General features: G+C 35.6%; 2 protein-coding genes and 1 long non-coding RNA gene across 8 annotated transcripts; 2 read left to right on the top strand and 1 right to left on the bottom strand.

Annotated features, from left to right (window-relative positions):
- Positions 1 to 724: 724 nt before the first annotated feature.
- On the top strand, positions 725 to 16500 carry Rasgap1 (Ras GTPase activating protein 1). 6 transcript variants are annotated; one of them, XM_076809553.1, is made up of 16 exons: positions 725 to 853; positions 1890 to 2010; positions 4297 to 4566; positions 4697 to 4853; positions 6176 to 6363; positions 7166 to 7501; positions 7590 to 7791; positions 7863 to 8081; positions 8147 to 8271; positions 8353 to 8484; positions 11607 to 11648; positions 11737 to 11843; positions 11916 to 12159; positions 12225 to 12566; positions 13116 to 13361; positions 15732 to 16500. In XM_076809553.1, the coding sequence occupies exons 1-16, from the start codon at positions 799 to 801 to the stop codon at positions 15793 to 15795; spliced, it is 2850 nt and encodes a 949-aa protein (XP_076665668.1). In that variant the 5' UTR covers positions 725 to 798; the 3' UTR covers positions 15796 to 16500. The 6 variants fall into 6 exon arrangements, with proteins under 6 accessions (XP_076665668.1, XP_076665670.1, XP_076665669.1 ...); XM_076809555.1 differs by lacking the exon at positions 15732 to 16500 and adding an exon at positions 13448 to 13627 and having other exon boundaries at positions 13116 to 13331; XM_076809554.1 differs by lacking the exon at positions 15732 to 16500 and adding an exon at positions 13448 to 13627.
- A 1937-nt stretch (positions 16501 to 18437) lies between these two features.
- Positions 18438 to 24471, top strand: LOC143368626 (uncharacterized). The gene is made up of 7 exons (XM_076811558.1): positions 18438 to 18692; positions 20262 to 20459; positions 20544 to 20990; positions 21071 to 21369; positions 22420 to 22504; positions 22716 to 22790; positions 23520 to 24471. The coding sequence occupies exons 1-7, from the start codon at positions 18641 to 18643 to the stop codon at positions 24053 to 24055; spliced, it is 1692 nt and encodes a 563-aa protein (XP_076667673.1). The 5' UTR covers positions 18438 to 18640; the 3' UTR covers positions 24056 to 24471.
- Positions 19209 to 23528, bottom strand: LOC143368638 (uncharacterized). The gene is made up of 2 exons (XR_013085270.1): positions 22345 to 23528; positions 19209 to 21640 (listed from the first exon to the last, which is right to left on the bottom strand). It is a non-coding gene; the product is annotated as an uncharacterized LOC143368638 (long non-coding RNA).
- Positions 24472 to 25697: the final 1226 nt, after the last annotated feature.

Below are 25697 nucleotides of genomic sequence, written 5' to 3'. Positions count from 1 at the left end.
GATTCTATTTCAGAAATATATTTATTCGAGGTTTAGAATTTGAGAAAATTGATTTTGAATCGATTAAGAATTGATAGAATGACTTTTTTTATACGAAATAACTTTTCTGTTAATGAGGCTTTGTGTTCGAGAAGATTGATTTTGAAAATCCATTGAGTTTGTATGCTTATAATTTGACTAACAATTATTTTTAACTACTACAATTTCGGTTTATATTTGCATAAGATTTCATTTCATCTGTAGTTGGCGGATAGCGTGCTATTTAGTACCGCATTTTACCAATGTCTATTATTCAGGTGTACGCGTACCAGACGCGGTTCCAAAATTGATTTTTTTTTTCGAAAATGAGGCTAGAAAAAATTATATTAAAAATTTCCTATTTATTTATTTATTTTACTTTTCTAGCTGCGCCGCAGTGCCCTGCATAATATACGGAGTACATCGTACACGTATATCAATATTACGTACATAAATAAGATCAACTACGTTATCACCCTACTTCTACTACCCCAGCGAAGAAAAACAATTCTGTTAATTGGACTTAAATAAATAATAACGGTGCGAGCGAGTACTAAATATCTTCAAACTGAATACTTTCTCTCCGGTCCCCAGATATCAATTAAAACTAATACGCGATTACTCCGTTTGGCAATGAATTCTGAATATTTTTAATTCATTACGTTAAAATAGAACGGGTGCGCGGACAGTACAATACGGTCCTGCTTGGATCCATTCACAGAATGAACGAACCGCCTGCATTCTGTTCATGTACTCACTCAGTAGTGTCATGGAGGTAACATGGCTGAGGAGACGCGCCTAGTTCGCGTTGAAGAAAGACTAAAGATTAAAATCGGTATGCAAACTTGTTAAAACTATAGTTCAACAACAATGTGAAAATCGAGCGAGCTATACGATGTGCGAAAAATCACAAGAATTCTCTTCCTCCAAAAGCCCCGATATACTATTCGTGCACGCATGCTACTGTTCGTTCGGGATGTCACCTAATTTGACTTCTACAATTATTCAGCTTTACTACCTAACCGAAAAGCATCGCTGGCCCCTCTCTCACATAAACTTGCGGCTCGCCTTAGAATTCCATCTGCGTAGCCGACAAATCAGTTGTACAGTCATAGTGTGCTACTAGTATTTCTCCCAAATTTTAGTGATTATGAACGCGTACGCGTACATTCTCGACTCCCACGCATCGTTTGTCCCTACGCAGAATACGTACATACGTCCCGATAGCCAGCACTAAACACTATTACCTATATTCGTTAACGTAAGAATTACACGCCAGTGCTACTTAACGCACATAACGTTCGTTACTACCCTAACTTTTTCGTTTTTACTAACTACTTCGATTTCGAAGATATCGTCGAGTGCGATTTTCCTTGCGACATGGTTTTACGAACGTTATGACAGCAGAGATTGAAGAAATATCTGTAACTCAGTGTTAAGTCTTTTGCATGAAAACGGCACTTAAACAATTCATCTTCCTCATTACTGACGAACTACTTTACTCTATCGTAACATACATGTACGTTCTCACAATCCGAAATTTGCGGAACAATATTTCTTGTTCTTATCCACGTAATATAATTCTTGTTAATTTAACTCTACCATTGTAAATAAATTTCACGATTACTATTTCCGAATTATATAAATACTGGAATCAGCTGTTGTTATTATTATTACTCCATGACTTTACCAGTAGTTTTCTTCGTTTCTTAATTTATCGAATTTTAAGCCACCCTTGAGGAATTACATTAGTACTGAAAGTCATTTGTGGAAACTTCAAAGTTCCGAAATTTTTCGGTCAAAAGCACACCCACTGCATTTATGTTTCTCAGCCTCGAAGGTGTAAGAACTGTTCGCTTAATGGTGTTTAGGTGAGGTAAAGAATTTGCAGAGTAGAAGCCATGGATCTCCGGGCGCGAGAGATGTGTACTGCGCACTGTCTCTCGATCAGGAAGAAATCTTTAGAACGACAACAATGGAGAGAACCCTCAAGTAAGCTGCATTTATATTTCTGCTCTGGAACTTAATACTTACCCAACGACTTTTACTGTTTCAACTAGCGATGGGATCAAGTACATTGGAAGTAGGTTCGAATCTGACTGTACAGTTTTGAACAGTTCACGGGTACTTCGGAAAAGAAAGCACTACTTTCAAGTAGACTAGACCCTTGGCGAGAAAGGTTCGAACTCTCTGTAACAGGCATGCACAGGAACCCCAAGTCCGGGCTCGAGCTCCGAGCTTGTTCGAGGACAAGCGAGTCCGCCAACGGAGTGGGGAGCGGAGCGTCGCGAGCTACCGCAGGGGTTTCCAGAGTTTGACGCTCCGAAAATAAGGCACATTTTGGGGAATTTTTGAAAGAAAAGTATCGAGCATTATAATTCCAAAATTTGTACTTTAATTAATTGAAATTTGAGAAGCGTGTTCAAATTTTTGTACGCAACAATAGTAATTTGGTTGAAAGTTATAAAGGTAGTAGTAAGAGGGGTTTGAAAAAAAAGTTTGTTGCTGGCGAGCATGATTTTGGCAGTCGCAATCGTTTGGAACAAAAAACATGTAATTTTTCTTAATCTATACGAGCGTGGTTATCGTATGAACTTTAGTTTATGTTGAATGAATAATATTGAAAGGCGCAGAAATGGTTGTATTTCAAACGAAAGCATTAATTGTTTGGAAAAGCATTTGTTAGTTTTCCGTGTTGCGAAATTGGATTTTTGCAAATAATTAATACACACATGGCAACCACACTCGTATAGATTAAGAAAAATTTTACGCTTGTTTCCGATGACTACGACAGCCAGAATCGTGTTCGCCAGCGACAACCTATTTTAAACCCTTCTTACTACTATCATTATAACATTGAACAAAATTATTATTATTGCATACAAAAGTTTAAACATTTTTCAAATCTCAATTAACCCTCCGTATCCTGCGTATCCTGTGCCTGAGTCAATTTTAACTCAGCACCTGAGATCGCTGACGCACGCAGTGACGGAGCTGTGTATGTCAGTCGCGGCGAAGCGATCGTTTAGCTGTCGGGGGTGTCATAAAAGCATAAACTGGGCCTTTCCGGTGATCGTGTTGGGACAACAATGGGAAGCTCGAGACAATACCATATTTTCCTTGGAGAAAACAAAATGTGGCCTTTGCAGTTATAGAGTTCCCCACCACGAGACCTTATTCCGTGGAGTGGGGAGCGAGCGTACCACGGTCGAGCTCGCGGGCGCACCGACTGCCCTAGGGCAGACTTAGGGCGGTATTCTCAGTCGCTACTTATTCTTAAGCAAATGCTTAAGCATTCGGCATCCTTTACTAGCTATTAGTAGAAGATGCCGCATGCTTAAAGGGTGTGACTCAGGTGAAGATGAACTACCAGTTATTTTACAGATAAAAATTTGAAAATATGTATTTCCATATTATTTCTTACGCTGATAAGAATTACATAAGAGTTAATACAGCGACAATTTTTTTTCTTCAAAATTTAAGAAAAAAAATTTCGAAAGAATTATTCGAATGCATAATCCATACCCTTATCTCTGTAGTATTGTATACAAAGGCTGCAAAAAATATTTTAGCTCGAAAACTTCATTTTTGTCCGAGTTATAAAGTTTTTTGTTTTGGCGTTGTGACTACAACGCTCCTGCTTCGTACATTGGACCTTCTTCTTCTTCTTCTTGCCATGCCTGTTCTCTTCGTGATTATGTAGTTCGTATCATTTTTCTTGCAAGATTGTATCTTGCTGAGGCTTTATCCTTATACCTGAGAACTCGTTTTTTGTGACGGTGTTGAACAATTTTCACTGATTGTTCGCTCATTTGCATTTCGTTGTCCCTGAATGAATGTAATATTTTTTTAGTTCATCCTTCATTGTATTCGGTGACAGCTTCTGCGACTGCAGCTTCAACAAGATATTTCGAAGGAAAAATATCCTTTGGGCAATTATTCTCAGCTATGTAGATATTTGTCTCCCAGGGTTCGAATATTACTTTGACGAGATTCGATGCTTTCAAACGTCGAGGAACTTAGAAGTACATTCTCGAATCCCTTCCGGTACTTTCTCTGAGGTTCGAAACCGGCTTCTATAACCCAGGTACTTTTGAAGTATATTGAATGAAGCGCCAGCTCTTATGAGTAGTATTCGAATCCCATGAAGTGAAACTTTTGTATTGGAATTGACTCGGATTCATGAGTACATATTGAACTTGATCCCATCCCTAGTTTCAACCTTTCTGTTCTCGCTACTCCGAGGAGATGTTTATAATGATTATTTCTTTAACACAGCCCGTTTTTCGGAGAAGAATTTCAATTCGAGGTACCTAGGAAATTTCGCTATCTCGGCATTTACGTCTATGATCGAGATAGGCATTTAAAGCAGGATAAAATTCTGGGCAAAGTAGCAATAAAGAGGGAAGATTTAGCGACGTATCATAATAAGGAGCATTGGTTCCCTTTAAGACCAGTCGATGCCGACTCTGAAGTTCAAGGTAAAGCACATCTGGAGCTTGCTCTCCAACCTCAAATTGGACATGCTCAATCTAAACTTACAGTGAGGTAAATTACTTTGCACAAAGTTACTAGACAAATATTACAAATCTACAGCTATCCTTATGAAATCTTACTTTTAGAATTACGTTCGGAATGAGATAAGTTGCTTCGTCATTAATCGCAATTATTTTTGCAGAGTGATAGAATGTAGCGAATTAACTATTAAAAATGGTGGCTGCGACCCATTCGCAACTATTACAGTCATCTATAGTAATGGTAAACAAATATCGAAACGCACGAAAATTAAAAAGAAAACGGTGTCGCCATATTTTAATGAAACATTTGTCTTCGAGGTGATTAATTACTAGTTTTCTAGCCTGTCTTCGCCAGGCATTACTATCCTATATAATAAGGCGCCTAAGATAACCACAATTTTTCTTGGAAACCCCCCTAGAAACAATTTTCACTGCGAAATACGAAATTTTGCAACTTTTGGGGTACCAGAAGGTTACCTGTCTAATTAGTCTCCTAAAGGGAATTTGGAGGGGCCTGAGTCACGTGTATGCCCAGATTCACTGGCCGGCGACATTTGAGACCCCTCCCTCCGCCCTAGAAACGAAATAATTCTCTAAAATGCAAGAAATTTGTGGAGCATATACACTCTTACAACACCGCTTTATCGTTTGCCTCCATGAGGGCCCAAATAAAGGGCACATTTCGACCCTGCGTTGAGCGCGCGTTTGTATCTCTTCACTTCTTGGAATCCTTCGGTCGAGAGTGAGCGAACTCGTGCGCGAGCGAAAGAGGACGAAAGATAGAAAGCATGGTACTTTGTCTAGCTTCGTCTTTCAGCTCGTGCTCGAGCTGTACCCGCGTGCGGGCCTACATACAATGCAGTAGCGGCTACCACATTGTACATAACACCTGTTTTAGGCCACAGGGACTACCCATTATCGAATTTTCCAGGTTTTGGATTTTTTGCGGCATCTTTGGGTGCCGAGGAAACTTCATGCCGAATCTGAACCTTGTACGTCATCGGGAAGTACGAAAAAAAACTCTGGAAAGATTTTGCTAACAAACGAACATCTACCTTAAGCGTCTTATTATATAGGATATCTCTTGCATCGCTAATTTCGGATATACTACGGTATGACCCAACCACCGGAATGAACCGAAATTTTATCAACGTTTCACTGCAACATGCATCAGCGTCTGGAGGGCCTTTAATATCCGGGAGAAGTTGCAAATTGGAATGCATTGTAATAAATATTGAAACTAAGTACATGACAAAAGAGCAAAGGCCTCGACAACAATTGCACTTGGCTTGGTGAAGACCGTTCGCGTCTAGTTTTTGTTATCGTATCCCTATACATACATTTTGAGGCCGATACCGTACACTGTATCGTCCGCTGTGAAACAGTCGAAGATGGTTGTGTTAGTAACGTCTGTATAGGTAGATTTCAATGTATTATGCCGAAAGTTTTTTATTAATATCTCAGAAATTAACAAATACCCGCAGCTAAAATTTTATATTAGAGGTTCTCTCCCCCTCTCGCCCAATTCCTCAAAATTTCGGTTCATTCCAGTGATTGGGTCATACCGTAGTACAGCCCTAATTTCTCATTTATAGTATGAATCTGCTACGTCTCTAAACCATTTTTTTATCTATTCATAGCCAGAAATAACAGAATCCAAAGAGAAGGATGTGTCTCATTACTCTATTGAAAGCGGAGAAGTAGGTGAAGTAGTTGTTGGTTTATGGCATGCATCTCCTGGCATGGGAGAACATCCAGCTTTTCTTGGGGAAGTTAGAGTTACGTTAAGAGGTCTACAAAAGCAACCGACTAGTACAACAACTGCGTGGTACGAGCTGTTTACATTTATTCTTGGGGTAACTACTGTCGTTTGCAGAAAAGAAGGCGCCCGGACGCTAAGCGGGGCAAGGAGGCCACTTTGTTCGCATTGACCCGCTTAGCGTCCGGGCGCCTTCTTTTCTGCAAACGACAGTACATATTGTTGCGCCGGGGCGTTTCAATCAAATAAGTATCGATACTTTCATAGAAGTATCAAACGGGTATCAATATTTCTGATACCTACGTCTTGTAGATACTATTTGATACCGCATCATAATTTCCGGGCTGGTATCGATAGTATTGATTTGGTATCGGTTCGATCACTAGCGGTATCACGCCCATCTCTAGTACAAGCTCAACCCGTACGCCCGAACGCTATGGCGTTCGTTACAAGACCGTCTTCTGGTCGGCCTCCTGATCGTCCTCATGAAGGGGCCGACCTTCCTTTCTCTTCCTCTGCGAGCACCAGCAGGCCATGCACAGGCCTATATTTTTTTCTGTACTATTATACTTAGCCCGTTTTTAGTAAACTACTTCCTCTTCATTGCCCCGAAAAATGGACTCCTCAAAACTTTTGCCACCTGCGCCTTTTTTCTTAAATCCGCCGCTGGCTGTTGCCCTGTATACGGATATATAGTGTGTGCAGTGTGTACGCCCGTGTAACTATTCTCTACTACTTTGCGTCGAGGTGGCCAACGAGGAAACGCCCCGGCGCAACATTATGTTAATCATCCTCTGCCAGGCACAACGGTTTATAGAATACCATTAAATTGGAATTACGTTAACTTCTACATTGTTCTTTCTGTCGGTAGGTACTTTCTGCAGCCTAGAGCAACAAAGCATCGACCAAGCAAAATTCCAAGCAATTCTACACCATCCGGTGCCCTTCCAGTTTTAGGATCTTTACGATTAAAAATACATTACACAGCAGACCATGTTTTTCCGTCTGCGATGTATGATAGACTTAGGAATTTATTGTTACAAAGTGTAAATATTCAGCCAGTAACATCTTCCGCTGTTTATATTTTGGGAGAAATTGTGGCGAGCAAAATGGAAGCTGCGCAGCCGTTGGTTAGAGTATTAGTACATCATGGACAATTGGTTTCTGTAATGCGTGCTTTAGCTAGTCATGAAATTTCTAAATTAACGTGAGTAAATACATCGCTTATAGTTTCGTTTGTAATGAATATATTATTTGTCTGAGTAGCGTGGGATTTAATAAAAATTCTTCACTAGTGATCCGACAACAATATTTCGCGGTAACACCTTAGTAAGTAAAATGATGGACGAAGGTATGAGATTAGCGGGCCTTCATTATTTGCACAGTACTCTTAGACCGGCTATGGAGCAAGTGTTTCTAGAAAAGAAGCCATGTGAAATAGATCCAACAAGAGTGAAGGATGCAAATACGATCCAAACTAATCTAGCGAATCTAAAGGTACGTAAAATTAGAGGGGAAACTTTTTAATTTCGCGCGAACACTAATTTGTATACCCTGCAATTTAACAGGAATACGTTGAAAGAGTATTTACTGCTATTACGACATCGGGTGTACGGTGTCCGCCGTTAATGTGTGAAATGTTTTGGTGCTTAAGAGAACTTGCAACAACACATTTCCCCCAAAATAAGGAAGTGAGATATTCAGTTATTAGTGGATTTATTTTTCTACGGTTTTTTGCTCCTGCAATATTGGGTCCAAGATTATTTGATATTACTACTGAGCAAATTGTAAGAAAATCTTTATCATTAGCTAGCATTGATTTATAATAATTATATTACCATTTGTATTCTAGGACACGCAGACTAATAGAACGTTAACGTTAATCTCGAAAACAATTCAGAGCCTAGGAAACTTAGTAAGTTGTAGAGGTGGAGCAGGTAGTGTTTGTAAAGAAGAATATATGGAGTGTGTGTATAGGTATACAGAGATAAAAATTACAGCAGCGTTTACTTCATAATTGCACAGATTTCATGTATTATCCATGCGTTATTATTGTAGAGAATTTTACACGGAGAAGCACATACAGGCAGTTAAACAGTTTTTGGAACTGATATCCACCAGTAGTAATAGCGGTACCGCAAAACAACGACCAAGTACCCATCAAGAGCAGCCAGTTGTGCTAAAAGAGGGGTATGTATAGCGATGGGATCTCAAACACTTCGAATCGCTTCGAATCTGTATCGTATATGTATCAGGCGAAAAATTCGAATCACTTCGAACATGATTCGAAACCTAAAACTCTTGAAAGTCTTGATCGTCTAGGAAGTCTTGATTGTCTTGATGAGTATTCAATATCTTCCAAACTTTTTGATTACTGTCATTCTTTGTCGAATAAAGGAAGATCCCGAACCCGAAAATTCAAAACATTCTGAAACTTTGTGGATATGTAGGGGATTTCTCTCGAAGGGGGTGAAATTAACCCTTGAAAATTCGGCTATTTTCCGAGTTTATTTTGTAACTCGCAATCTGTAAGAGATAGAAGGGAAGTTTCAACACAAAAGTTACTTCTTTTAATTAGATCTATCATTTGGTAAGAAAAATATTTTACAGTTCACAAGTTATAACACAAAATCGGAAAATAACCGTCTTTTCCGGTGTCAATTGCACCCCCTTAGTGGCCGTCCTTAAATTACGTAAGAGTAATTTTAGCGATTTCGTACTCCCTCCCTCTCCCAGTATAAGAATTCGTAAGATTTGATATTGCAACTCCCTCCTTACGTAATATTTTTTATATTTAATTTTTTCAGTTATTAAAATTCTGTTAAAAGTTTATATAATTCATTGAAATTTAAACTGAAACTACTTTTCTGGAATATTAATGATAGAATTTGTATTTACTGAAAATTAGGTTGAAAAATATTACGTAAGACGCTACTTGACTCCTCTCCCCCTTCTGTAAGAAAACATAAGAAATTCACGACCCTCCCCCACCCCAAAAAAAGCCTTACGTAATTTAAGGACGGCCCCTTAGAGTGAATTTGGGTAGCAAACAAAAGTTACATTATAATCAGGAGGATATTCCCTACATATTCACAAAGTTTCAGAATTTTTTGAATTTCCGGGTTCGGGATCTGCCCTTGTAAGTAGTATCAGCATATATTATAGCTTGCAGTACATATTACGGATGTTGATATGCAGGGAATGAGAGAAAGGAAATGAAATAAAACATAATATCGTTTCCTAATGATTGAGATAAAATTTGTGAAAAAATAAGTTTATTGCTTATACATATTACTTATTCAATAACGAAATCGTATTTAAAGTTAATATAGTGTTGTGTATAATGTAATAGAATATATATATTGGATACTCGGCTCGAGCGTGTAAATAATGTTTAAGCAGAGTTTATCTTCTTAGAATATAAACAAAAGATAAACTCGCCCAAAGAATTAGAAGACATTGATCGTCAAACATATCAAGACTTTCAAGACGATCAAGATTCAAGACCTATGAAGGGCGAATTCCACTTACCCAAATCGCCCGCGCCGCCCGTGGTTAACATTCCAAAATTAACGAAAGTCTCTTGAAATATGGAAGAGAAATCTGCGAAAGAGGCATTATCGGAAAATACAGGTTTTTAACTATAAATTACGACTCGAAAACAGGAACATATAATTTATGATATTCATTTTATTACAAAAGCGGAAAAATCCTACAGTCGTGGGCGCCGGCGATTTGGGCGTAAGTGGAATTCGTCCGAAGACTTTAAAGAATTTTAACCTTCCAATCATGTTCGAAATGATTCGAACTTTTCGTCATACATATATAAGGCATTGAGTTAATAACAATAATGTATCCCAATAAGCTGTACTAATCATATAAAATAGGAAAATTATTATTTTTTCAATATGGGTTAGTCCGCCTTTGCTCTCAATGCCTCATACATAAGTTCGAAGCGATACAAAGTGCTTTAGATCCCCTCACTAGGTATGTATGTTGATTAAATTAGCATATTCTAATTCTTTCCCTTTCAATTATCATGCTCTACGTCAGGCCTGCCCTTTAGGGTGCAAACACCTCCTCAAGTTATGAAACCCGGGCAACAGCCGAACGCGGAACTATTACGTTGCTAACCACAGCATGGGCTGCAGGAGGACTGCAAGACTGTGCGTGCGTCCATACTGGCTCGTACCACGCGTCTACACTTTCCACATTAGAGCGTACTCGTTTCGCGCAGGGATACACTGTCGATTAGTAGTAAACCGGCAGGGAAAGTGCTACGACCAATCGCGTGTATCAGATCAGTGGGAGCTGCGCAGATCGGTCGCAAATCGGCAGGGGCGTTGGTACGCTCTTATATGGAACGCTGTGTGTATAGCTGGGCCTCACACGTGTGGGCGCACACACACTCTTACAGTACTCCCAAAACCCACGCAACGGTTAACAAGGTAACAGTTCAGCCCTCGGCTGTTGCCCGGGTCCCAGAACTTGAGGAGGTATTTGCGCCCTAAGGGCTAGGCTACACATACGACTGTAAGTCGTACGACAGTCGTGTCGTTTATGCCAGGGCCCCAGAGACGACAGGTCGTTCAGTCGGCGGGCACCTGCGACTGCTTCGGATTTTTAAGTCGGCCGTCTGTCGGTGGTCAATGCATTGTATATGGGTGTGGACACACAAACGGCAAAAGTGTCGTTCTGAAAATCAGTAGGTCTGCGACGTTGACGAGAAGTAGACACGGATTACGTTTACCTAGTCGCGTTTTGTGCGCTTGCTATTCGACTTAAAATCGTAAGAAAGAAACAAATAAAACGGGAGATACTGGATTCCATTATACAGTGAAAGACTTCAAAAAGAAAAGTTTTATACTATGTTCGAAACATTAAACAAATATTCAGACAAATTCTTTGTTCACTTTAGAATGAGCGTACAAATTTAGGAGAAACTTCTGAGTTTGTTAAGGCCCTATGTTACTTGTCAAAACATAGAAATGAAATTCGCAATCCCTCCAGAAGGATGATTAGCAACGATAGAATGTTGGATTTGCGCACGACTGTCGTACGACTTACAGTGTAGCCTAGCCCTAAAGGGCAGGCCTGTTCTATGTCCATGTGAAATCTATATTATTTCTTGGAACACTTCGGAATATTCGCGAGAGTACACTGAAGATTAAAAGTAATATCTCTTACGTGTTTGTTACTAATTTTAACGAATCAAGCTATAAAAGATTTCATAACGTTACCAACGTATTCTGTTACCTCTAATTATATACTACTTATAAGCAAGTATTACTAATAGAAAGTATTTCTAATAGAATATATTTTCTCTTCATGCATACTACCGATTGTGATAAGAGGTCAGTAGGAATAATTATTGGTCGCGACATTCGTGTTGGCACATCATTTTTACAGCCACATAGTTTTACAACGATTGCTTACTTCCAGAGTGATGATTAAACGAGCACAAGGCAGAAAACGATTTGGTCGTAAAAATTTCAAGCAAAGATACTTTAGACTTACCACGCTAGACCTCTCTTATTCTAAGACAAAAGGTAAATATATGTACGCACCAGTAGCACATTGATTTTGAAAAGTACAGGTATTAAAGACGAAATATGTTTTAGGTAAAGAGCCCTTGTGTAAAATACCGCTTGAAGAAATTTTGGCCGTCGAAAGGCTTCAAGAAGATTCCTTTAAAATGAAAAATATGTTTCAAATCATTCAGTCGCAAAGAGCGTTGTACGTTCAAGCTGGTAATTGCGTAGAGGAAAAAGAATGGATCGACATTTTGACGAAGATTTGCCGCACGAACAGTAATCGTTTAGAAAAGTATCATCCAAGCGCGTATATTAATGGGCATTGGCTTTGGTACGTTACTTAATATCGTTTAAATGCAATTGTGTTTCTCGGTCATTAATAAATATTGGTTGTAGTTGTAAAGCAGTGGCCGAAGTTGCTCCAGGGTGTAGTGGGGTGTCGTTAGGTATAGAAGCTGGATTACGATTGGTTCTAGATCCAGATCGAGATTTACAAAGAATACATTCGCTAATATTTACGAACATGCCAAGGCTCGAAACGTTGATGAGTGCATGCGAATGCCAAGCTGTGTACGGTGCTAGTGATATGTGCGTTATACCAGGTGGTGGATCTCCTATAGAAGATGTGCCCTCCTGTTTCAAAACATTAACCGCACTAAAAGAAGCCGCATACGCCCTGCAGCACGAGCACAGAGCCTACTTTAGAAGACTGGCGCGAGATACTAAGTATGGAAGCAAGTAAGTTTCGTAGAACAGAATAATTTTACATCTGACTATTAAATAGCTTCTAGTTGCAATGCTAACATAATTTAAGACATTCTGCCGCCGCTATTCAAAGCGATTCTAGAAAAGCCGCGTATTCACCTGTGCCAATTCGCCACACAGTGGTACATAATAACATTTTTTGTTCAAATCAACCTACAGGTCGTAATTTTTCAGAAAACTTGACGATTTTTTTCTAAATTCTTCGCAATTAAATTCTCTATAGATCTGTCCGGCCGAAATTTTGAATTTCGTTGCTGGTTCTTTTATATTTAGCGAATTATACAGCGCTTTTCGAAGATCAGTATCTGTGGGCTTGTTGGCCGCCTGTTCTGAATTTAAAGTCAGATTTTCGAAATTGAAGGTGGTGAATTCAGTATGTTGAAGCAAAATTTTGAGAAAATGGCTTATTCGGGGCGAATGTACAGGTGCATAAGCGGCTGAAGTAAAACGAGCTATAACTTTTTTTTTAACTTGAAAAACGACCCTAACTGTGGGCAATTAGACAACTATTATTTATTTTAGGCAGGCTCCGATTGGCGATGACAATTACCTCCATTTAGCTGCCAGAGCTGGATTTGAGAATCAGTTAACAAAGCGTGTGTACGATGCAGACACCTTAAATCAACATTACATAGAAACAGATCACTGTTACGACAGTGGATTTTCTAGACATATAGAAGATCAACGATATAACGAAACATTTAGAAATTGTTTAGACCCCGATTCGATACATCGTAGGTACGAGAACGAGAACAATTTATTACGACGGTATGAGAATAATACTGACACCATAAGAAGTATTCAAAATGATCTCAAAAAATTTGACTATACTTTAAACAATACCTTAAGAGCAGACAAGACCGAAAAAAAAGCAAATTTAGAGAACAATAGAAGATTGGGTAGCTGCAGTTTACTGGCGTCTGACGGGATTCATATGTCTGGTACATTATCGAGAAAGTTCAGTAATTATGATCACACCAAGATATTAAGTGACTGTACTGTGACAAGATTGAGGGATAACACGTACGATATATCTTGTAATTCTTTGAGTGAACATGCCAACTAATAATTCATTTGAAATCTGCAGATAAGAATAATACCTTCCTATCGATTCATTAACCGGTTTACTGGCAATGTATCATTTATGATAAAAAACAATCTGGCCAATTCTGCTTATGTATCATATATGATCAAATGGAATAACTTTTTTGATTTTCAAACGATTTGAATGAAACTTGGTATGTAATGGTTCTTGGGGTCGCTGAATCTGAATTTGGCATTGAAATTGTAAAATTCAATATGGCACACTCAAAATGGCCGCTAATAAAAAGTAACCCCTGGAATCGATTCAGCGACTCAAAAAACCCCGGTATACCAAATTTTGTGTGATTCACTTAATTTTTCGATGTTGCCAGTTTGGGCACGAATAGTAAAAAAAAGCCGTGCCAGTTAACCGTTTAAAGAAAGTTTCCTTATGCGTTCGCATTATCTTCGTTTCATATTCGAAAAGAAATTTAGCGCTTACATTCATTCAAATATAGGATTGTATTTTTCACAATTATCTACAGTATATCTAGTTTAAGGGTACGTATATCCATTATTTTTAGAGTTATTAAAGATGCAAACAATTTTTTACATAAGAAAAATAGCGACTGAGTAGGCGTGATATCTTCTTGGTTTTTCAAGAGGATATTCCCTGGCTTCTGCTTTACCGTACCAATGAAACATGTTCCAAGATGAATTCACATTGCATTGAACATTAAACAGTGGGGCGGAATGTGAAGTTCAATCCCTGTTATAATTTTATACCTTCTGACTTCGTGGAAAGGAAAAAGAGATATTGGAACGCACTAGAAAACTAAAAGTAAGAGATTCAAAGTCCGCTATTGTATTTCGGTGTGTAATATTTTTCACATCGACAAATTTGTATGCATCTTCAATGACTATCAAGTTTTTAGTTACACTTAAGCTAGACATACTGTAAAATTATTTGTTTCGTATACTGTTGACTCTCCTTTCATAAGGAGTTATAATTCCCGTTTATATGCACGTGTCTTTATCATATTAATATTTTGCATCGTATAAATTGTTGTGGATAATATTTCAGAAAATAGTTGAATATACTCCTTGACTTATCATATTGCATATAATATATTTCGTCACAATAAAGATTTCCTCTATTTATTTATTTATATCTTATCGTAAGAAATTGAAAGCACGCGTGCATGAGTGTAACGATAAACTAACAAGGGAAGATCTCGAACCCGAAGATTAAAAAAATTCTGAAACTTTGTGAATATGTAGGGGATGTCCTCCTGATCACAACGCAATTTTTGTTTGCTGCCAAAATTTACTCGAAAAGGGTGAAATTAACCCCTGAAAATTCGGCTATTTTCCGATTTTTTGTTATAAGTCGCAAACTGCAAGAGATAGAAAACAAGTTTCAAGACAAAAGTTACTTTTAATTAGATCTAGCATTTGGTAAACAAATTATTTTACAGTTCACGAGTTATAACACAAAATCGGAAAATATCCGGATTTTCAGGGGTGAAATATACCCCCTTAGAGCGAATTTGGGCAGCAAACAAAAATTGGGTTGTAATCAGTAGGAAATTCCCAACATATTCACAAAGTTTCAGAATTTTTTTGAATTTCCGGGTTCGGGATCTTCCCTTGTAAGTCTGCAACCTCGTTATTGAGAGACTCGAATCATGATCAATATGTATAAAGACACTTGCACTTTTTATGTACAATATATTCATTAAACTAATGCTTCACGATTTCATCAAATTATAGTATTTTGTATTTAACGATATATTTTTAACGATCAGGACTGTTCATATGCCACTCATTTTTAGATTCTTATAAACCACAACCAAAAAATAATATATATTAATGGTAGTGCTCGAATATTAGAGAATTGGTCGCGATTATTTTTACAGAGTAAAATCAAACAGCTCAAATATAATATATCAGTCATGCAAATAAACTAAGTAAAATTTAATTTGTACATAGGAGTGTTTACGAAGGCTATTATAATTTACGGTTTTCAAATTTCTTTCTGTATCTTAAAGTATTTTTTACAAGACAAATATTGTATAAGAAGTATAAATATATTTAAATGTAGCTACTTTCTAGGTTTTCCAATGATTCAGTACAATCTGTTAAAATTCTGCGGAATTTTCAAGCGAACCTTTTCTAAATTTTCAATTTCTCTTGCTTCTTTTACAAATAATTTTAAGTGTTTAGTTATTTGCGAGGCGAAAACATGATCTTTTAGTGCATTTATCTTTGCGGAAATATTTTTGCTCCAAATCAGTGCGATTACAGATTAAAGAAATGTCTAAATTTTTTTTCGTAAATGCGTTTACGTGTGTACGTGGATGCCTTATACTTTTTGTGCGACGAATTTGTATATAGGAATACATATCTATAAATTTGTATTATGTTATCTAATTATAAGTCGCTTTTAATACTTGGAACATTTAACGAAGTTAAAAATGTAAATGATTACAATAACATTAGATCTACGATTACTTATCGAAAATGTTGTAGCGCAGAAGTTATTTTATTACTACAAATAAGACTGTTATTTGAACATTGACTATATTTAAACTCTATTCTGTTCGTCAAATGTTGTAAACTTTTAATAATTCATTATTACAAGAAATATCCATTGATACACATAATTGTGATAATTTTATATAATTAGTCCTACGAACTCATGAAACTCATAATTGACGTTTAGAGAAAAAAAACTTTGTCGTTTATAAATACATAACATTACATTTAAAGCTGTACTCAATGGTCATATAGATACGTACAATATGAGCAATCTCTCCGCGAGCGAATACGAACTCAATAATGTTTGTCGTTTATTTAATAAAATATTTTTTTTAAATCATAGTATATTGTCCTTGCATTAATAGTCTCTTTACCTCAGACGATTGAAATATGTCTTACACAACTTCACGGAAATAAAATAACAATAGTAAATATCCTTACCAAATTGTTAGGAAATAAAAGTGATCTGCAAAATATATAACGTTAAGTTAAGCATTAATAGTAATAGAATTTTTAGAATATAAACACACAGCATATATATATATATATTAAATTCTGAAAGTATCATGTAATATTTATTTTCAATAAAATATGTAATATTACAGTAATGTTTCAGTATCACGTATGTTAATAGATAATTATGTATCTTGAAAACGAAAGTTGTATATGTCTAACGAGACCAAGCCGTACTAAAATATTTTTCCAAATTACCGAATAAATGTATATAGTTTATGATGTGTTATAAGTATTATACAATTTGCATATTTTTTATTTATACAGTGTACACAATTACTTACCTTCACGCTTTTACGGGTAAGATTACAAACAAATTTCTTATTAACTCTCTCGATATAAGCTTCAGAAAGAGATTAAGGAGAATTATTCGAAACATTAACAAGATAAGTAAATTGCATAAATATCGACCTGCAATTACTGGCATGCAATAAAATTTTACAAAAAGCAACAAATACTAACATTATTTTAAGAGAATATAGAATGTCAGAAATTGTTGACATTTATAAGAAAATACCGATGGAAAGAAGTCTGTTGAAATGTCACAGAGGCAAGAGGGGTTCTTCGTTCTCATTGGCTCCCGCCGCCCGTGTCCCGTTTGCTTGCTTCGTATTCGTCGACGTTGCCGCGCCGGCCAATAGGGATACACTATTCGGACCCAAGAGTTTCTCGACTGACTTCTTTCCATCGGGGCACAGTAATTGTAATAAATAGAAATATTATGCAACTGATATAAGTTGATACATTACAAAGGGCTTGTAAAGTGTCATCTTATAAAAAGGCGCTATAACTATAATTCATATTAACGCCTGAAATGAATTTTGTATTCGTAGAGACAAATTGTGGCAAAAATAAAAAAATTTATTTTTATATGTAAAATAGTCGATGATATGTACACATTCTAATTTATATGAATTCCACATATCCAAGCCCCAAAATTTATTTATATATACAGTACATAATGTATTGTTAGCAAATAGAAGGAAAAGTTTGTACATAAACCTTCCTGTGAAACGTTTTATTCTAAGAAAAAATCCCCCCCCCCCGTTTTTTGCGAACTGTTTGTAGTTGCACATATATGCTAATTCTGTTACTAAATGGTAGTATTTAATTATTAAATTTGTTCCAATAATCACGTATTATAGTTACAGTTTTGCACTTTTTTTATTGTGTTCATTATAAGCTACTTTGGTATTCATTTTTCTTTTTTCTGTGCCTGTGCTTCGTAGTCTATTAAATGTTACAAACTGTTGTTAATTAGTTGTCTTATGAGTTACTTATTGATATTAAAAATTAATCAACTATTGCTATATATTTCAATGTTCTGTGTTTTGTACAATTTGCAATATATGTTCATAATATATTCACTTTTGTAATTTCATGTCTCCAAACATTAATAAAATCATGATTATGGATCGAGTGTCGTATAAAAAAATATTTTCCCTTGAACAAAACATTATTCAACGCTTCATAAATCTTCTATTCTGAAAAGTTAAAACTTGCGTATTTAGTAATGCAGTAATATATATAGTATATACTCTTGGTAGTAAAGTTTCGTGCAAGTTACTAATAGAGGAATTCATACTCTCCTATGTTCCTAACTAGTAATTCTTGAGCTCTATTGCACTTTAGCAAGGACTGTTATTATTATTATTTCATCGTAATACTCGTTCATTTACAACTAATTATTGTATTTCTTGGTTTCAGAATCATTGAAGTTTTGCAAAGTCCAAATTTGAATAGATATATATTAAACACTTTAATCGAGATTCTCAGAAATTTAGGAAACATTGAAAGCCTTGGGCGAGGATATGTCCAATTTAAGTTACTAGGGATTTTCACATTATATCAACACTTGTCAAGATCAAATCAAATAATTGCAGACGCGGTACGGTGTTGAGCGTTTTAAAAAATTTAATTCCCGTGTCCAGTTGTTCGTAAAAAGCGCAAAATACATTTTTTTGCGGAAGATGTCTGGCGACGTACAAGCAAGAAAACGAAAAGAGAAGAGACGTAAAAAGGGTAAAAGATAGACTAATGAAAGTGTGAGAGAATTATTATAAGTTCGATTTTTGTATACTCGTAAAATATTTTTAACAGTGTTTACTTTCTTATTTTTATCCCCGGTGATCTGCGTTATATGTTTTAAATTAATAAAAAATAAATACTGACCTTTTCCATCTTTGAAACTAATCTACATTAAGGTAACATACAATCATTGTTGAACTTTCGTATTTAAATAATCGATTCCCTGCCGACTGTGGTTACCAATTTTATAAATTCTAATGGTTAAATATTATATAACTAACATTTAATATTTATTTATATGTAAGTACACTTTATAATTCTTAATTTCATTAACTTTCACCAACATATTATACTTACAAAATTTATTCAATGACATTTTCGTTACCTGCTATTTTCTAATATCCTTTTCGTGGCACTGGAACGAGTGTATTTCCCAAAAATCAATCTTGAGTGTCACAAAATTTGTTTTGAAAGGTTTGTGTTATTATGTAACTAATATACTAATCCATATACTGTATTATTAAAAATATTTTATTTTTCTACAATTACGAGCTCTTCCGCTTTTATTTTTACTTCGAAATATAATACCATTACACATTTTTTCACTTTAAGTTCATATGTCCAATAATAGAATAAATATGTCATACTTAAAAACTGCCTTTCATATTATTTATTAAAACAGGAATACATTTTTTTACTTAATACCTACTATTTTTACGAAACAATTGTGCTACTTGAAGTGTGAAATATCAGTTATTTTGGAGCATATTTGGCAAAGTTGCTCAAATTAGAAAATGCAGGGTCTTAGGAGCTTGATGAGCCTAGCTTTTGGCTTTCAAAAATAGACCAACATGTAATGCCCAATCCAAAAACATTTTCCGCCAATTTATTTATATATTTCACGTATTTTTCTTAAATATCACGATTCTATTAGCGCAAAAGTTATATTCAGCATTTTAATTGATTCGCAAGGAAACGATGTAACAATTGAATCAAGTCCGTCGGAGATCTATAATAAACATATGACAAAAAGGTTATCTAACTTAAACTTTTTACTGCGAAAATACGAATGCTACACATTCACACATGGTATTTACGGGAATGTATACGAATAAATTGCAAGAATAGTGTCGTTCAAATATTTATTTGCATCCTTTTCCATTTATCAACTTCCAGTGGAAATATTTTAATTTATATATTTTCCTAGCGTTGTCACGCATAAATACAGAACATGTTATATATTCACAGGTCGATTACGAAAATAGTAAAAAAAATAATATTGAATTTTCAACTTACTTTTACTTAAGTATAATTAAGTTAGATTAAACCAACACAAAAGTATGTTGTGTCAAGTAGATCGTTACTTTGTGAAAGAAAAAGCCATTAGTATAGTACACAAAGTTACATCACATACACCATAGCATACATCCACACACACGCGACACATGGACGTAGATAATCCACACAATTTGATTGTGTAGAACACACATTCCCTTAACATTGAGTAATACCTTTGTACTCGTTAAGAAATTATTTTCACCGAATTTTTTGTATTATACTCAGACGAAGAAGATAGCAGCACACCTCCACCTCCTTTGGCAAATTCAAGCGAGAGTGCAGCAGACAATGTAACTATACATGTTTACAAAGAAAGCAGCACAGGTGGGCATTGGTGCGCACGAATTATATTCTTCGTTCTGCTGGCAGTTCTTGTTGGCATAATTGGTATAATTATCTTTGAGCACAGAGGTACCACAGATAGTAAGTACATTTAAACTATATTTCTAACGAAGGCGTCATTGTGGTCAGTATAAACTTCTTATACAAAAGATTTGATATTGTAAGTCAGCACACCGTTAGAAACATCCCGATGGGCCTTTATTTTTGATGGGTGGGTGGACGACTCGCTATCCCTGCACGAGGAAGAATCGCACGATGAGGAAGAACATGACAAAAGTGAGGAGGCAGGCACAGATGAGAAGGAAGATAATTATGATAGAAAAATAGAATCTTCGGAAGCATCTAATGAAGAAGAAGAGATTGAACAAGGAGACGAAGGGGAAGAAGAAAATACGGATGAAGTAGAAGAAGAGGAAGAAGAAGAAGAAGAAGGAGAAGGGGAGGAGGAAGAAAATACACATGAAGAAGAAGAAGAAAATACAAATGAAGAAGAAGAAGAAGAAGAAAATACAAATGAAGAAGAAGAAGAAAATACACTAGAAGAAGAGGAGGAGGTAACAGCAACTGAAAATGAATCAGACGAAGAAAACACAGTTTCTGAGGACAAGGAAGGTATTAATTAAGTTGCAAAGCGTTGTAATAGAAGGAACTGTAAACTGAAGATAATATTATATACACTTTAATTCTAACAGAATATATCAGCGTTGAGTTAGACCATCGTAGAGAATACGAAGAATACGAAGATAAAGAGCAAGAGAAAGATATGCAGGAAGATGAAAATATTAGTTCGCAGAACTTAGACGATACTGATGTATTAGAAGAGATTTATGGTATTAGTAAAGAGAAAAGTAAAGAAAATATGTTATACGGAAAAGATAATCAATTTCACGATATGTTAATTACACCGACGCACGAAGAAGTATTTGAAAGATTTTTAGACATTCCTGGTATTAACGAAATTCACGATGACAATGTAGAACCTTTAGAAGAGGTAAGGCTAGTATAATTACGTATTAAACATAATTACATGTGAGAACAGTAATTAAAGAAATTCTGATGAAATTCTTTCCCGGCATTAAGTTATTTCTTCTTTGCAAACAACCAATCGTTTATAATAATTTCTTGAATATTCTCAGTTCTGTTAAACATATAAGGACAAACGACTTGGAATTTTAGAAAGTTATTTTAATTTGTTTCGAAATAAGAAATTAGCTTGTTTTGCTGGAATAATTATTATTAGTGGAGTTATTTCTTAAGGGGACCTTCCGGTCTAGAGCCCCCCCCCCAAAAATAGGTGATCTTTAGGAATTAATTAAAGGAAAACTACTATATTTAATTTAATGGGACTTTTTGCATTGTATTAAGGATGTCTTACATTATTGAAATATATTTTTGGTTTTGTAATTTATCATTGCAGACGGCACTGGGGAGTCGTTAAAGTCAAGGCGTCAAAAAATTGATACAAACCGGTGGGACCTGCATCTTTGAAAGTTATTATCCTATCCGATTGAAACTTTTCTTATATTGAAGAATATACTTCTAGCTAGAGGGAAAACCAGAACAAATTACAAGAGTAACATTTTTTTTAGAAAACAACGACACTTGAATTTTGAAATCACTTTTTTACAGTTTTCATCCTTTCAACGCCTTAGAAAATTATGAATTTTCAATTTTTTGTATTTTTTTCTGTTATCCCCCCTAGCCAGAAGTATATTCTTTGAAATAAAAAAAGTTTCAGTCGAATCGGATAATAACTTTTGGAGATACAGGTCTCACGGTTTTGAGAACTCTGTTTCGAGAAAAACGCGTTTAAAGTTTTAAATTAAACTATAACTTCGGGAAATTTACGAATTTCAACAAATCCTTTTAAACACGTATTCCTAAAAGGTTGAACATTCGAAAAATGAAATAAAAAAAATCGATTTTTAGACCGGAACCTCCCCTTGATATTCGTTTCAATTATAACGTATAGTTTCAGTTTTATGTCTCTAAAATGTGTATTTTAAGTAACAGCCACATCACATGATGATTTTTGCATTAGGTAGAAATTGTAGAACCTGAAGAATATATTAGTGAAATAGATAAAACGCCGGAAGCCGAAGAAGTTGAAGAAGAATCTGCTAGCGGTGAGTGAAATCTGAATGTACAAAATAAATCTGATTTATCCAATACTTCTACAACATAAATTGAGTTCGGTGATCCTCCATGCTCTTGTATCGTCAGACAAATCTCAGCGTGAAAAGTCACGAGTGTAATAAATCATCATGGTACCGAATATTTCTGAGATTTCGCTATGGCTTTAAAGTATCAATGAGAAATAATGTCTAATGATTGCAGTGGCGATGAAGTTTGGAGTCGGTGTGGCACTTGTCGTTGCTGCACATTTTGTCCTTGTGAAACGATGGAACAATGGTAAATGTTGTGATACTTATGTTTTAAAAATATAATATCATAACCATTGCGCATTTAAGCGACAAGTAAAAATCCCCTTTCTCTTCTCATTGCCTAAACAGGAGAATCGCAAAGTCGTTAATTAAATTAACTCTATCATTACAATTAGTAATCTAGCATTAAATCACGCCTAGCGTTACTATATGTGTTAATCACTGCATTTCATAAATATGATAAATAATATGTATACTGGTGTTAATTTGTTACAATTATTCTAATAAAAGTACAATCTCTATTTTTCATATAACACAATATTTTCATTCCTTCCAATCGAGCAAATGATTTCGAGCAAAACGCGAACATGTTTCAAGAGACAAAGACCAGGCCCTGAGAATATATTTTTAAAAAACTACTTTCGCGGAGAAAATGAAAGTATCGCGGATAATGAGTATTTAAATTATTTTCAATGTTGATGAGATGCAAATACATATAGTTAGTGAAACTGTTTATTCCACAAAAAAAGATTTACATTATTATGTTACGTGTATTGCGAAAAGAATAATATTTCGAGAAAACGAAATACGGAAATATTTCTAAGATAGCGAAGAAAAGAATTCGCATTCATACATTTACAGAAGCTAGGATATTATAAAATATAATTTACATTATACTTTGTAGAACTCATTGCTCATGATTATTGAAACAAACACAAGTATTACTGATTAATGGTATACTTTCTTTGATGTTTAGAAGTTACCTTTGTTCAAAGTCAATCTAAAGTAATTTCGTCTGAGAAAAGAGACAGGGAAGAGAAAGTAACTGCGGAAAGAGAAAGGACGTTTAAAGCCGAGAAGTACGACAAAGACACGAAAGGAGAAGAGGACGAGCAGGAGGAGGAAGAGGATGAAAACGAGGAGGAGGAGGAGGAGGACGAGGATGAGGACGATGAAGAGGAGGGTGATCAGGAGAAGGACGAGGAGGAGGAGGAGGAGGATGTGGAGGAGGAGGAGATGGAGGAAGAGGAAGTAAATGAGGAAGAAGAGAATGAAAGTGAAGACGAAGTAGATGTAAATGTTGAACGGGAAACTAAGGGGCAGAAGAAAATGGCTCAAGGGCAAGAAGAGGAGCAGGGAGAAGACGACATTGAAGATTTCGATGACACTGAACTGATGACTAGACTCGAAGCTAAATATGGAAAATTACAAACTATGCAAGATAGTGAAGAAAAAAACAAACAAGAGAAGGGAACAGACATTAGTAAAGTAACAAAATGGAAACGTAATTAATATTTTATAGAATCGTATGCACAATTGATCTGAGAAGCATACGCATAAAGCTTACGAACAAATTTTAACATTCTGTGGTATTTATTTTCTGATTTATTCACTTACTATGTCGAGTAGTTGTTTCTTCATTTTTGTTATTTTAATATATAATAGTATATGCCAATTATGATAATTTCTCTTGTTTTCATTGTCTTACAAGAAAGTCAAGGAATGTAAACTAATTAATTAAAAAATGACATATATGTGTATACAAGGTATCACTAATATCGATTATACAATAATTTCGTAATATTTAACGAGCATGGAGGATCTGTTATTGAGTATTTAATCGCGCATGGTCTCATTGAGGAGTTATATACCTCAGGCAAATATTTAATGAAATAAAGTTCAAGACACGAATATATAAAGAAATGAAATATTTTTCATTAAAATAAGCAATCTTTGGATCCTTTCGTTATTCAAAGTTACATTTGTATATGTAGGGTGTCCCATTTCAAGTTTCGCACGCAATTATCTCTTGAACTATTCGTTATTGAAAAAAATGTTTCAAAGTAAAACTTACTGTGTTTCGAGGGGGACATCTTGTGATGGTCACAAATCTTATCTATATAGGGGCACGTGCTTTCGAAATTTCAAGATTACCTTGGTTTTTTTAAATGGAATCCGAAATGTAGCCCGTTCCATGACGAATTCATTATAATATGTTGGTATTCCAAGGTCATCTATTGCCGTTCAAAATTTACCTTCGTTGAACGTCAGGAAATTGTTCCTTATCTTCGGTATTCGAAATGATGATAGAAGAGGAAGCAGAATACCCTTCCCACCAAGATCTCTGGATTTGATACCTGTAGACTTTTACTTCTGGGGTTTCATAAAAGATCGAGTTTATCTAGAAAAACCCACTATCTCTAATAATATGAAAAATCGTATTAGGGGTGCTTGCCAACAAATTACTTTTGCAACATTGGAAAGGGTGCAATTATTTTTTAGGGATAGATTCCGAGGTCATCACTTCGAATGCCGAAGATATCAGTTTTGAATGGCAATAAATGACCTTGAATGACCTTGGAACGCCAACATAGTATATGTTTACAAATCCATGTGAATGAAAACATACAGTAGTTCCATTTAAAAAAACAAAGGTCACCTTGAAATCTCGAAGGCACGTCCACCTAGATAAGTTTTGTGACCACTACAAGATCCCCCCCGAAACAAAGTAAGTTTTACTTGAAACATTTTTTTTTTCAACCACGAAAAGCTTAGGAGATAATTGCGCGCGAAACTTCAAATGGGACACCCTGTACTTCATTTATAGCCACGTAAATTAAATGCATAATAATGTGAATGTTTCTAATTGCATGTGACTTGTTTTGGGCAAATTATTACAGCATCTGTAGATACAGTAGCAGAATTTGCAATCACGACAAAAGGTAATATTATGGGGAGCAAGAGCGACGCAGAAATGTGTGATTTGAATGTATCAGATGCTGAAAATATTTTGACTCGAAAGGAAAATGTTTAGGCTACATGTACATACAAAGGTCAGTCATACTTTTCAAAATAATTTTGATAAATGAAAATGATTTTCTAAATATTTATCTCATTGCAATATCTTTCACCGTATTATAAAAATTCAATATTT

This window comes from Andrena cerasifolii, chromosome 4 (genome assembly GCF_050908995.1).
Source record: "Andrena cerasifolii isolate SP2316 chromosome 4, iyAndCera1_principal, whole genome shotgun sequence".
Taxonomy (NCBI): domain Eukaryota; kingdom Metazoa; phylum Arthropoda; class Insecta; order Hymenoptera; family Andrenidae; genus Andrena; species Andrena cerasifolii.
This window is presented reverse-complemented; position numbering and strand designations above follow the sequence as displayed.